Source organism: Doryrhamphus excisus, linkage group LG6 (genome assembly GCF_037039965.1).
Source record: "Doryrhamphus excisus strain RoL-2023G ecotype Guam linkage group LG6, RoL_Dexc_Guam_v1.1, whole genome shotgun sequence".
Classification (NCBI taxonomy): Eukaryota; Metazoa; Chordata; class Actinopteri; order Syngnathiformes; family Syngnathidae; genus Doryrhamphus; species Doryrhamphus excisus.
The window spans coordinates 15,730,857-15,743,358 of NC_136362.1; the positions used below are offsets into that span (position 1 = coordinate 15,730,857).

The 12,502-nt window shown below is 39.3% G+C and overlaps 1 protein-coding gene across 1 annotated transcript; it reads left to right on the plus strand.

Moving 5' to 3' along the window:
* The first annotated feature begins 4,579 nt into the window (after positions 1 to 4,579).
* On the plus strand, positions 4,580 to 11,523 carry tfa (transferrin-a). Its single transcript, XM_058068422.2, has 17 exons — positions 4,580 to 4,642; positions 4,736 to 4,890; positions 5,984 to 6,086; positions 6,199 to 6,390; positions 6,762 to 6,888; positions 6,965 to 7,020; positions 7,137 to 7,300; positions 7,942 to 8,101; positions 8,180 to 8,343; positions 8,415 to 8,511; positions 8,867 to 8,887; positions 9,046 to 9,210; positions 9,773 to 9,923; positions 10,346 to 10,413; positions 10,489 to 10,670; positions 11,007 to 11,196; positions 11,273 to 11,523. The coding sequence occupies exons 1-17, from the start codon at positions 4,606 to 4,608 to the stop codon at positions 11,317 to 11,319; spliced, it is 2,079 nt and encodes a 692-aa protein (XP_057924405.2). The 5' UTR covers positions 4,580 to 4,605; the 3' UTR covers positions 11,320 to 11,523.
* The last annotated feature ends 979 nt before the right edge of the window (positions 11,524 to 12,502 follow it).

Consider the following 12,502-nt stretch of genomic DNA (forward strand, 5'->3'; position numbering starts at 1 on the left):
CATCACCAGCCAGCGTCATCATAAATAATACATAACATGGACAAACTCTAATAGTATTTTTCGACAATTTCAAATAAGTCTCACGATACAGTATTGCCCATCATTGCCTGGCGACCCGGTCTAGTGGTTAGCGCGCAGACCTCACAGCTAGGAGACCAGGGTTCAATTCCACCCTCGGCCATCTCTGTGTGGAGTTTGCATGTTCTCCCCGTGCGTGCGTGGGTTTTCTCCGGGTACTCCAGTTTCCTCCCACATTCCAAAAACATGCCAGGTTAATTGGTGACTCCAAATTGTCCATAGGTATGAATGTAAGTGTGAATGGTTGTTTGTCTATATGTGCCCTGTGATTGGCTGGCGACCAGTCCAGGGTGTACCCTGCCTCTCGCCCGAAGACAGCTGGGATAGGCTCCAGCAACCCCCCGCAACCCTCGTGAGGAAAAAGCGGTAGAGAATGAATGCCTGGCGACCAGTCCAAGGTGTACCCCACCTCTCGCCCCAAGTCAGCTAGGATAGGCTCCAGCACACCCTGCAAACCTAGTGAGGATAATCGGTAAAGAAAATGAATGGATGGATACTGTATTGAAAGTGTTGTTGGCAGAGCTGTATTTTAAGATGTGTAGGAAAGCCTGTTTTTTTTTTATTTTTTTCGCGTGGTGGGCTCCTCAAACTAGGGACAGGTCAGAGTTGGTATTTCCCTGAGGAAGAAGAGTTCAAAAAGTATGAGCGCCTCTTCAATGAAAAAATGAGGGAGATGATGGTTTGGTGCTCAGGGAAGGCATATATTACTGCTAGAAGATCATTCAAAAGTCACTTGTACAATAGGGGACCTTTTAAGTAAGGTAACAATATTTGGCAGTCCGAAAACCAGGACCCTAGGCCATGCACCTCAAAAGATACTCTCATTTTACTCAAAAATACCTTCTCATTTCAATACATTTAAACTATGGCTCCTCCGAATGAAAGTGACACATTAAGATAGGTTTCTCAGAGGTTACTCAACATGTTTTATTAGGCTCTTTAAGACCTTTGGTCGCCTGCTTAAAGACACACACGTCCTGTATGAATGTACAACGTTAATCAACACGTAATTCAAACACAACGTTACTGAGACAATGATGACACAGCAGGAGTCAAGCGAGTGTGTCACATCATCACGTACGGACTGTTTACACAATCACTGGTCACCTCTAAATCAATCTTCTGTTGGCATTGCAAACTTCTGAGCTGCTGCTGTTAAAATGAAAACCAAAATCAAGCAATGTTGCCGTTCAGAACTCCAATAAGTAATAATGTCGCATTAAATGAACTTGAAAGGTCAGGAAAGAGAGTCCGGAACCCTCAAGACCGGGTCCACGGGTTGTCCGTTGCATAAGCAGAGGGTTGACCCCGGCGTGTCTTTTTGCTTTTTGGCTGGTTCTCTGAATGATGTCAATGGAAGTTAATCTTTAGCGGGGGTCCAGCCCCGCTGATTCTTTTGCACAAGGTTCAGGTTTGCTCAACATTGGAACATTGCTACCACGTTTGGTGTCTGGTTTGATAACCTGTTCAGTATCTATTCTGGGATGGGATGAAAGCACTCCAAAGTTGAGGCGTGGCTTAGAAATAAATGGCCATCAAGGCGCCCCTATGGGTTATGCTCAAAATGTTGTAGAAAGCATTGAAGTAATAACGATTTCCTCACTGAATTATAGACAGTTGCTCAGCTTGATGGCAGCCATGTTTTTCAAATGATCTTGCTCAAATTTGACAAGTGCTTGTCAGGACCCTAAAGGTGTGTACCAACTTTTGGCTAGAAAGTTACAGTGAGTGTTGAGGAGCTACTTACACAAATACAGATAAAGAGGCTGTACCACCCATAAACTAGTTTTGTTGTTGTGACTTTTTAATGTCGTCTCTAAATCTATAGAACAGGGGGTCCAAACTTTTTTCACTGGGGGTTGCATACTGAAGAAGAAGTGATGCAGGGTTGTGCTTTGATTTTTGATATTTGATATCTGTTATGTTATGTCCCCCCGCGACCTTCGTGAGGAAAAGCGGTAGAAAATGAATGAATGAATGAATGTTATGTTTATATAACTTTTATGTAACTTTAAGGTTTTGAATGGATTTGGATGAAATTTCCTGGAATTGTTGGAAAAGGGATATGGAACAACTGATGAAATTTTGGGGGTTTTCCGAAATCCGTAACTCAAAATGCCTTTGATCTAAAGAGCTGTACCTACTTCCATATTTCTCAACCGATTCAGACCATCCCAACATCAAAGCATTCAACTAATAATAATAAATAATAATATGGACATTCATGCAATCGTCCACAAACCAAGAATTCTCACGTTACTTGACATTCATCATTTTTCGGAATGCAAAATGTCTTTCATCTAAAGACTTTTAACTACTTTTACAATTCACAACCAATTCAGACTGTTCCAAAGGTAAAATCCTCAATTCATTTGGGACATTTAGCCTTTCCGGTATATTGTGCTATCATGCTTGGTGTTAGCATGCTAGTTAGCATGTGAGCATTACTAGCATTTTTTTTTCAATTTTCATAGACACTTATATAAAGACCTATCATGTTAACATGCTAACGTTTGCATTGCTAACATTAGCATAGTAGCATTTTTAGACATTTTCATAGACACGTATAAACATTTGGTACTATTATGCTATGTTTGCATGCTAATGTTAGCATGTTAGCATTGCTAGCATTTCTATCGAGCTAATTATATAGATAAAATAAATGTAGGAGTAATATTTATGTCACAATGCAAACAATAGTAATCTAAACATGTAGATAAAATAAATGTATAATGAATATTTATGGTGTATTTTCTCAAAAATACAAAGACAAAGCATTGTTTTATTATTAGCACCAATATTTCAGCTTCTCTTTGTATTTTGGCTTTTGCCAATTTTTGGGTTTTAATTTTTATTTCTAAAATGTGTCGTAAGCCACAAATGGCTTCCGGGCCGCACTTTGGACACCCCTGCTCTACAATAGACAAACAAAACAACATGGATTAAAACTAGTCATATTGTCATAGATCCGATTTATAATTCAGTATGAAAAGCAAAAAAAAGCAATATTACACATGCTGTCTGCTGAAAAGACCCAAAACAAGATTGATGTGACAGCCCAAGACTGGATCAAAGATAAGTGACCAAGTTTTTTGTCAGTGCTTGCACAGACAGATCTAAAAGATAGAAGCAAAGACTGCACATGTCCAAGATCTCAACATGGTGTACAGGTCTACGGGTGTCATGTCATGGCTGAACACACCAAATAGAATAAAACAATGATATTTTAAGGAGGCTAATTCAGTGATGAAAAGCCTCCGAGCATAGAGATGATTGCCTCTAATCCATTTTAAAAAAATTATTGAAATGACACCGCTGTCCTCGATAAGGAAGTCAATTACTATTTCATCCGGGTTAAGTGGTGCATATTATTGGAATTACAGAGCAAAATATTCCAGTGCTGCAGGCAGCATCATTGTGATATTTTAGAAAAAGGGAAGTGTTATTAGTTCAATTTATAAAGCAACTTCACCCTTTTGCTCTTTTCTTGGGTAATGTTGACTCGGTAAACACACTGATATGACAGGGAGGAAAAATCATTGGTAGCAGTCAAACAAGCGCTCTTCACATGACAAATTGGATAAATTTTTTTTAATTATGATTTGTTGTTGTAGCAATTATCAAAGCTACTCAATAACACTTAACACATACAAATAAAGGATTCATATAAGACAGTTGAAATATTTATTCAGTCATGAAAACCCATTTGATCACATCGATTTCCATCAAAAGAGATCAATAGAGTAATTCATCTAATTAGCTGGTTTAATGTAGCAATGACATAACGAATACATTGTATTGATTGTGGCACGATTAAGTCTCCAATCAATCAATTAAAAAATAAATGTAATCAAATGCAGTACTGCAGTATCAATCAATTATGATTATTATTTTTTTAATCAAAATAGCTGTTAATTAATTAATTTAACTATTGCATTCATTGGAAAAAGGCTCCAATCAAACAAACAAAAAAATCTATGTAATCAAATTTTCAGACATGTGTAGTAATGAGGTGTTGTGTATGCATGTATTTGTGTATATATATGTATGTATATATATGTGTGTATGTATATGTATGACTATGTGTATGTATGCTGCATGTATATATGTGTGTGTATGTATATGTGTGTACATATATGTAAGTATATAAATAGATATTGTAAGTGTATATGTGAGAAACATTAATGTAACATAGTATGCATGTCTGAAATAAATTAAGAAGAAAGAAATGAGTAAATGAATAAATAAATAAAATGTTGTCTTTAGGACAAAGGGCCATTGATCATGCCAAGGAATTAGAATGTGAAATTTTGATAGAGAAATATAATAAATATATCATTTGGGGTCAAAGATTGTGAATTTCCATCACGAGGACATTTTGTGTACTAAGCACACAAAGGCACACGCACACACTAAGTTGGGAAATTTGAGCAAATTATGCATCTTTTTTTTTTTTAAACTCCAGAGTTTTGCTATAAAAGGCCGCACTGGCTGCAGCTCATTCTGCTGACCTGGAGACCTTCCACCATGAAGCACCTCCTCTTTCTCCTGCTCTCCTGCCTGGGTAATCTGCCAATCTCCTGGCTGCAATGTAGACAAACACACGTTGTTGTGCATGCTTGATGAGTTTCTCTTCTCCATGCGTCTCCATGGGCAGCTGCAGTATGGTCAGCCCCAGCTGACACGGACCACGTGAGGTGGTGCGTCAAGTCCGACAAAGAGTACCAGAAATGTTTGGACCTCGCAGCCAAGGCGCCGGTGTTCTCCTGCGTGAAGAAGACCAACTCACTGGATTGCATCATTGCTATTCATGTGAGTTGTCATTGCGCACAATGCAGTATACATTCACTCATTTATTTTCTACCGCTTATCCTCACGAGGGTCGCGGGGGTGTGCATGTTAAAAAGTTTACTCACCGAGTGTCAATCAATTCAGCACTAATGTCCTGACGTCTGGGGAAAATGGCGGCTACACTCAAAAAATAAACGTTTAGCCTCAACGCAACAGTTTCCATTAGTCTTTCTTAGTTGTGACAACTTAATTTGAAATTGCTTTGAACCAACAAACAATATTGCATTGCACAAATTAGCTTTTCATCTTCACTCAAAGCTTATTTTAAGTAATGCTTACTGAATAATTGTTGTCATAGGGACAAGTTTTTAAGTTCATAACTCAAAGAAATATGTTAAGTCAACTGACTTAATCATTTTATTCAAAGTAGTTTAATTTGTTGTCTACTTAATTATAATAACAATGCACACACGTTTTAAGTAGCAGTAACTTAATATATATATATGTATGTGTGTGTGTGTGTGTGTGTGTGTTATGTTACCAAGCTAATTTTATTAAGTCATGGCAACTTTAATTTTGTTTTAAGCTTACCAACAATAACATTTGAGCGTATATGACATTCTAAATTAAGTTCATGTAATAGCCAACATTATTGTTTGAACATAACTTAAAAAATAAAGTTAGCAACTTAGAAAGTTTATCTAAATCAATTAATGACATTTTTTACATTGCATTCATGTATAAAATCAAGTGGTGTCAACAGATACTCTGAATTACTTTTTAGAGTGTACTTGAGCTCTGTTTCACCGAGCCCACTTCCGTAGACTTAATATTATCATAAATATGTATACTGCGTACTTGGCTCCAGAGGGCGCAAATTTTGACAGAAGAGGACTGTCCCAAATTGATGAAGGGGCACATTCTTGAAATGATGGCATACTTCATCTTCTCTCCTTATATTGTGAATTGCAAACACAAAACACAGGAGTACTCCGCTGTCTATAAGGCGCTACTGCAAAAGCACTAGTCAAAGAGTGTGACAGTAATGCTGTACTGTTTTCAGGAATCTGATACAAAAATAGCAGTTTAGCTAAACATCAGGGTTCTCTGACAGGCTGGTAATGCCGATGCAATCACATTGGATGGAGGAGACATCTACACCGCTGGGCTGAAGAACTACAAACTGCATCCCATTATTGCTGAAAACTATGGCCCCAGTAAGATAATTCTGCTGCTTTTTATCAACTTTGTCTGTGACTATTTTCATTAGACGGCGGCTATATGGAAATATTTTCGATGTATGGTTTTACCAACTTCTCTTTTGTTCAGCATCGGAGAGCTGTTACTACGCTGTGGCTGTGGTTAAGAAGGGCGCCGGATTTGGTATCAGAGACTTGGAACAGAAGCGATCCTGCCACACCGGTTTTGGAAAATCTGCCGGCTGGAACATTCCCATTGGAACGCTGGTGTCGATGGATATACTGAAGTGGCGTGGCATTGAGGACAAATCAATTGAGGAGGGTGAGTGGCATGTTAGGCCATCTTGTACATGATAGACTAACAGATGTGGACCTTTGCAAAACGTGTGTTCACTCGTTTGGTTCGGTTAAAAGGAACTCTGGTGTGTTTACTCTGCTTGTATAGTCCCTTTGGTCAAGTTTGAACACAATAGCCGCACTTTAGTGTGCCCCAAACAAGAGGACAGACTGCTTCAGATGTGTCTTTGGCTGCCCAAACAAGTACTTCATGCATACATATTTGTATTAATTACAGAACCTTTGGTCCCATGACAAAAATCCCAGTGTGAACGCTAAGCCAACTGCACCAAAGTGCAAGATATTACATGTCTTTTTGGATCCCATAGCCTCTATTTTTTTTTTTTATCTTTGCAGCGGTGGCTAGCTTCTTCTCTAAAAGCTGCGCCCCAGGAGCGTCGTACGCCGCCCTGTGTAAAGGCTGCAAGGGAGACTGTTCGCGGTCTCACAAAGAGCCTTTCTATGACTACAGTGGTGCCTTCCAGTCAGTTTGCAATCATCTCTCTTCAACCATGATTCTGCATTATATGGCCATGAACAAAATAATTGTCTCTTACTAGGTGCTTGGTCGAAGATGCCGGAGATGTGGCTTTTGTGAAACATCTGACTGTGCCAGGTAAGTTTTGACAGATTTGACATTTCAAAACAAAGTGAAAGTTAATCTTTTTTTTTCCCCTAAATTAAGAATCAATATACTGGATATATAGATGGAGTACTGTGTCTTATTTGCAGATAGTGAAAAGGCCAACTATGAGCTGCTGTGCCTTGACAACACCAGGGCGCCCATAGACAGTTTCAAAACATGTCACCTGGCCAGAGTACCAGCTCACGCCATTGTCACCCGCAAGGACCCAGAGCTGGCTGACTTGATCTGGAGAAGCCTCACCGCAGTGCGGGTAAGATGTCTATTCTTTTTTTTTTTTTTTTTTTAATCCATGTTATCATAATTTTTAGGAAATTCAATCCTTTGCACTATTTGAGCCATGTATATGATCATGTAACTCAAGCATAAATGTCTAGTTTCTTTCCATCCATCTTCTATATACATGTGCCGCTTAATACTCACGGGGGTATGCTGGAGCCTATCCCAGCTGACTTCAGGCGAGAGGTGGGGTACAGCCTGGACTGGTTGCCAGCCAATCACAGGGCACATATAGACAAACAACCATTCACTCACATTCATACCTATGGACAATTTGGAGTCTCCAATTAACCTAGCATGTTTTTGGAATGTGGGAGGAAACCAGAGTACCCGGAGAAAACCCACACATGCAAACTCCACACAGAGATGACCATGCGGAGATTCCAACCCAGATGTTCTGACTTTGTGGCCTACATGCTAACCACTCGGCCCCTATATTGAACAATCATTTGTTTGGTATCATTCCTCTGTATAGTAATATTTTAGTGTCCAGATCTTATTCAAATTCCATTATTTATGGTCTGTGTGATTTAAAGCTTCCAATTTCAGATGGTCTTGTTCAGCAACCTTTTAGTAATGTCAGGATTCTTTTTCTTTTTTTACTTAATTTTAAAGAAAGAGGACTTCAATCTGTTCTCCTCTGAGGCATACGCGCCTGCCAAGAACCTGATGTTTAAAGATTCTACTGTGAACCTTGTCCAGCTGCCTGCCAACACAAACTCCTTCATGTATTTGGGTGCCACGTACACCGGCACAGTGCGCTCGCTGACAAAAGGTAATAACGGCATACACGCTAACATTAAGAGGCGAGCACTAACTTCTTTTTTTTTTTTTTTGTTCCTTGACCTTTCAGAGGTCAGTATGGCAGACACTTCCGGCGCCATCACATGGTGTGCTGTGGGTGCCGCTGCAACAAGCAAATGTGACAAATGGAGTTTTCATCCTTTGGCGGATGAAGACAACAAAATTGTTTGCCAGGAAGGCGCCACAGTTGAAGCATGCTTGAAAATGATCATGGTAAAAATCCAGTGTCACTAGGTTCCTTTTAATTTTTTTTCTAGTGTTACTTTTTTAATTTTTCATTATAGCGCAAAGAGGCTGATGCGATGGCGATTGACGGAGGAGAGGTGTACACAGCTGGAAAGTGCGGTCTGGTTCCAGCCATGGTGGAGCAGTACGATGAAGGTAGGACATTGTAGTGCCCCTATTGGTGGTTCTAAAATTGTTTGGAATAGTCATCCCTCGTTTTATAGCTGTTAATTGGTTCCAAATGCGACCCCGTGAATTGAATTTCCTTAATATAGGATTCAAAGGTAATAAATGCAATAATTTCCTAGTTGGCGAATAGAAAAACTTTGACTTCTACATATGATTGAACATGAGCCCTGTAGAGATGAAATAACACCCCTATAGTCACCCCATACACGGGATTGCATCTTTTGTCAAATTTTATGTACAGCGGTTTCAGAGAGGAGTTGTCTTACACAAATACTGTATATTGCCAATTCTATTTTATATAATTTTTTTTTTCTCTCTCCAGAAATGTGCAACAAAGCTGGAGGTAAGCATTTTTGTTCTGCTTGTAGCTCATGACTACTGAAGACAGCTGGACTAAAATGTGAACTAATGTGAACCCCTTCATATGCAAGAATTATATCATTAATATACAGCATTTTCACTCTCCTAATCCCATTTTTCTTTTTTATGGTCTCAATGTAGCCTCATCTTCCTCCTACTTTGCCGTTGCTGTGGTCAAGAAGGGCTCAGGAGTGACCTGGGAAAACCTGAGAGGGAAGAAGTCCTGCCACACTGGCTATGGACGAACAGCTGGTTGGAACATCCCCATGGGTGAAATCCACAGACAGACTGGTGACTGTGACTTCAGTAAGTACTCATTTCATTTCAGTCATGTAAACATGCAATGATCTGCCATTTTGCATTGGGAATATGCTCCAGTGGCTCCGGTCCAGAAACCGGAGGGTCGGGTGTTCGCTCCTCGCTCAGTCACTGTGCCCCTGGGCAAGGCACTTTACTGACCTTGCCTCCAGTGCTGCCCACACTGAATGTTTGGTGGTAGATGCAAATTGGCAGCCATCTTTGATTTAAATGGATATTAATTTGTGGCTCAAAAAAGGTTTAAAAAAAAAAAAAAAGATTTGAAATGAGAGCTGGCCTTCAACATAGTGCTGTGACTAATGGGCTCATACAAAAACATTTGTTTGACTGTTAAAGCACCCTAATTTTGCACGCATGAGTAAATTTATGCTTTCACGAATAAGTCTTCTGCTGGCGATGCAGTCCTTGAACACACCATGTGACTCAAATTTAATTGAACATTGATGCAGTGTCACAATTCTCAATCTTTCCTCATACTATTAGTAATGCGTTGCATCAAGTATTTCATGTATTCCATGTGCCCCCCACCCCCCTCCCCCTTCTCCCTCAGGCAAGTTCTTCAGTAGCGGCTGTGCCCCTGGAGCACCGGCCGACTCCCCGTTCTGTTCTCAGTGTGCCGGCAGTGGCAAAAGTGTGGCTGACGAGTTCAAGTGCAAAGCCAGTTCTGAGGAGAAATACTACGGCTATGCTGGGGCCTTTAGGTAGGATGGTGCATTACAGCAGGGGGTGTCCAAAGAGTGGTCCGGGGGCAGTTTTGCAGCAAAACTTCTATTTTTAATTGTCCCTTGGTATATTCTAAAAATGAATTGACTAATAGGGGTATCATGTGATTTTAAATGTAAGGATATTTATTTTACAGAAAAGCCATTTTGTGGAAAGAGGGCACCTGTCTGACTGAGCTATCGCTACTGTGAATGATAATTTGCGTAATATGAAAGTGGCAGTGTGGAAGATGGGATTAGAAGCGCACATCAAGTGCTTTACACACTAATCCTTGCAATCCTGCCTGCACTCTGTTTCCAGCATCATCCGCTTGTGTCATGACATGACAAGTTCCAATTCTAAATTTGATCAAAGTTCTTGATTTGTCAAGTCAAAACTCAATCGCCTCCTTTCATTTTAGATGTCTTGTTGATGGTGCTGGTGATGTCGCCTTCATTAAACACACAACTGTTCAAGAAAACAGTGATGGTAAGAGCCTGATGGTTGTTTTTTTTGTTTTTAGTTTTAACATGAAACACCTGCCTGCCTCTTCCCGTCTTGCAGGAAATGGTCCAAAATGGGCTAGCACTATCTCCAGCAGCGATTATGAACTAATCTGCCCCGGGAAGCAGTCCGTTCCAGTCACACAGTTTCAAGATTGTCACCTGGCAGCCACCCCAGCACATGCTGTTGTGACCCGTCCAGAGACCCGCAATGATGTTGTCCGCGTACTCCAGGACCAGCAGGTCAGGAATATTTTCTTACGAATATAGCAAACCTATTGTCATTATGCTTAAAAGAACCAATTTATGACCTTCTAAATATGGTTTAGTAGAGCCCTCAAGACATAACAGTCACCGTTGCACTGCTGTTACCGGGGGAAAAAACAGTAATTTCACAAGAAAAAAAATAACGCACAGCAATAAAACGAATAATTAACATTGTCCATAGTGTAACTGGTGGTTTGGTTATTTTTAGGGATCTATAAAACCAAATTAAATCTAGTGTTATAATGTAAAACAGACAATGCTGCAGTTTTTTCAGTGAGACTACATTTTAATACTTTTGATTTTTTTTTCTAGGCCAAGTTTGGTTATGGCAGCGCTGCCACTTTCAAAATGTTCAATTCGGAGGGGGGACAGAACCTTCTCTTCAAGGACTCTACAAAGTGTCTCCAAGAACTTCCTGCTGGGTCCAGTTATGAGCAGTTCTTGGGAGTACAGTACATGAATGCCATGAACTCTCTGAGGCAGTGCAGTGACACCGCTTTAGGTTTGTCGTGTTCGACAATATAGAATTATGGTACGCAAGTGGATCCACTTCTTAATGATTTCTCCTTTCTTCACAGATTTGGAAAAACTGTGCACTTCCCATAACTGTCAGTCAACAAACTAGATGGCTCTTCAGTTGACGCAAACTCCTGTTCCACCGCCACTGCATTGTGAATTGTCTTTCTGATCATGCTGTAGAACTGTTCACATGCAAATCAACAATCAAGCCAGCGAGCATATCCACGAATGCAACACATTACATGATACTGGATTATCATTTCTTTTCTAACATGTACCATATTTGACAAATAAAGTCCTTTCAATGCCATATGGATTCCTGTTTTTGAAGCCTTAAGAATTAAAATGGAATAAACAATAACAGATCATGAAACAATAAGAACAAATTAAGTATTGGTTAAACAGACTGGACACAGAATTAGACAATGCATTATAACCTAATGAGATCAAATACCACTACTGTAGAGGGAAAAATCCACCTTAATTGAGAAACTGATAATGCTACCAAAAAGTAATTGGTATCAAACAGTTTATAGAGAACGCACAATCCCTATTTATTCATAAAATATTGGAATTGACAAATCCAGTGCATTTTCAAATGCACAAAGTAAATGTTTCACAATACTTATTTTGACAAAGTCAAGTTTACTTATAGAGCCCAAGTCGTACACAAGGTATTCAAAGTGCTTTACAGGAAAAGAGGGTAAAATAATTCCATGAAACAAAATCACCCTAAAATCATTCCATAAAATTAAAGAGTGCAGTTAAAATACTTTCAGTTGAAAAGGTTCTAGTCAGCACTCAAGCAGCAGCATTCTGAATGTACTGCAGTTATTTTACAGCTTGCTTCAAGAGCCCAGTGAATGAGGCTGTTAGTCGTCTAGCCTGCAAAAGGAAAGCACAGACTTTGTCTTATGTGGAGTAAAATTATATATATATATATATATATATATATATATATATATATATATATATATATATATATATATAGTTAATCAGATTCATAAACACTTGCCATATAAATTACCTTCAGTGGTATGTCGTTAACATTTTGATTGACTTCTGATTCTTAAAACAGTGGCGTGCTCCTGTGACAATGAGGTTCCTTGGCTGCTGCTATTGCATTAGGTCCTTAAAACACATATTGATAATGTTTCACATGAATAATGATGATAATCCTACATATTGTTTATACAAATTTGATATTGCCATCCTTGCGTTTGAATTTGAACCTAAGATATAAGCTATTTAGTGTGGTATATATGTGAAAGTACAGCTGAGATTTGAAT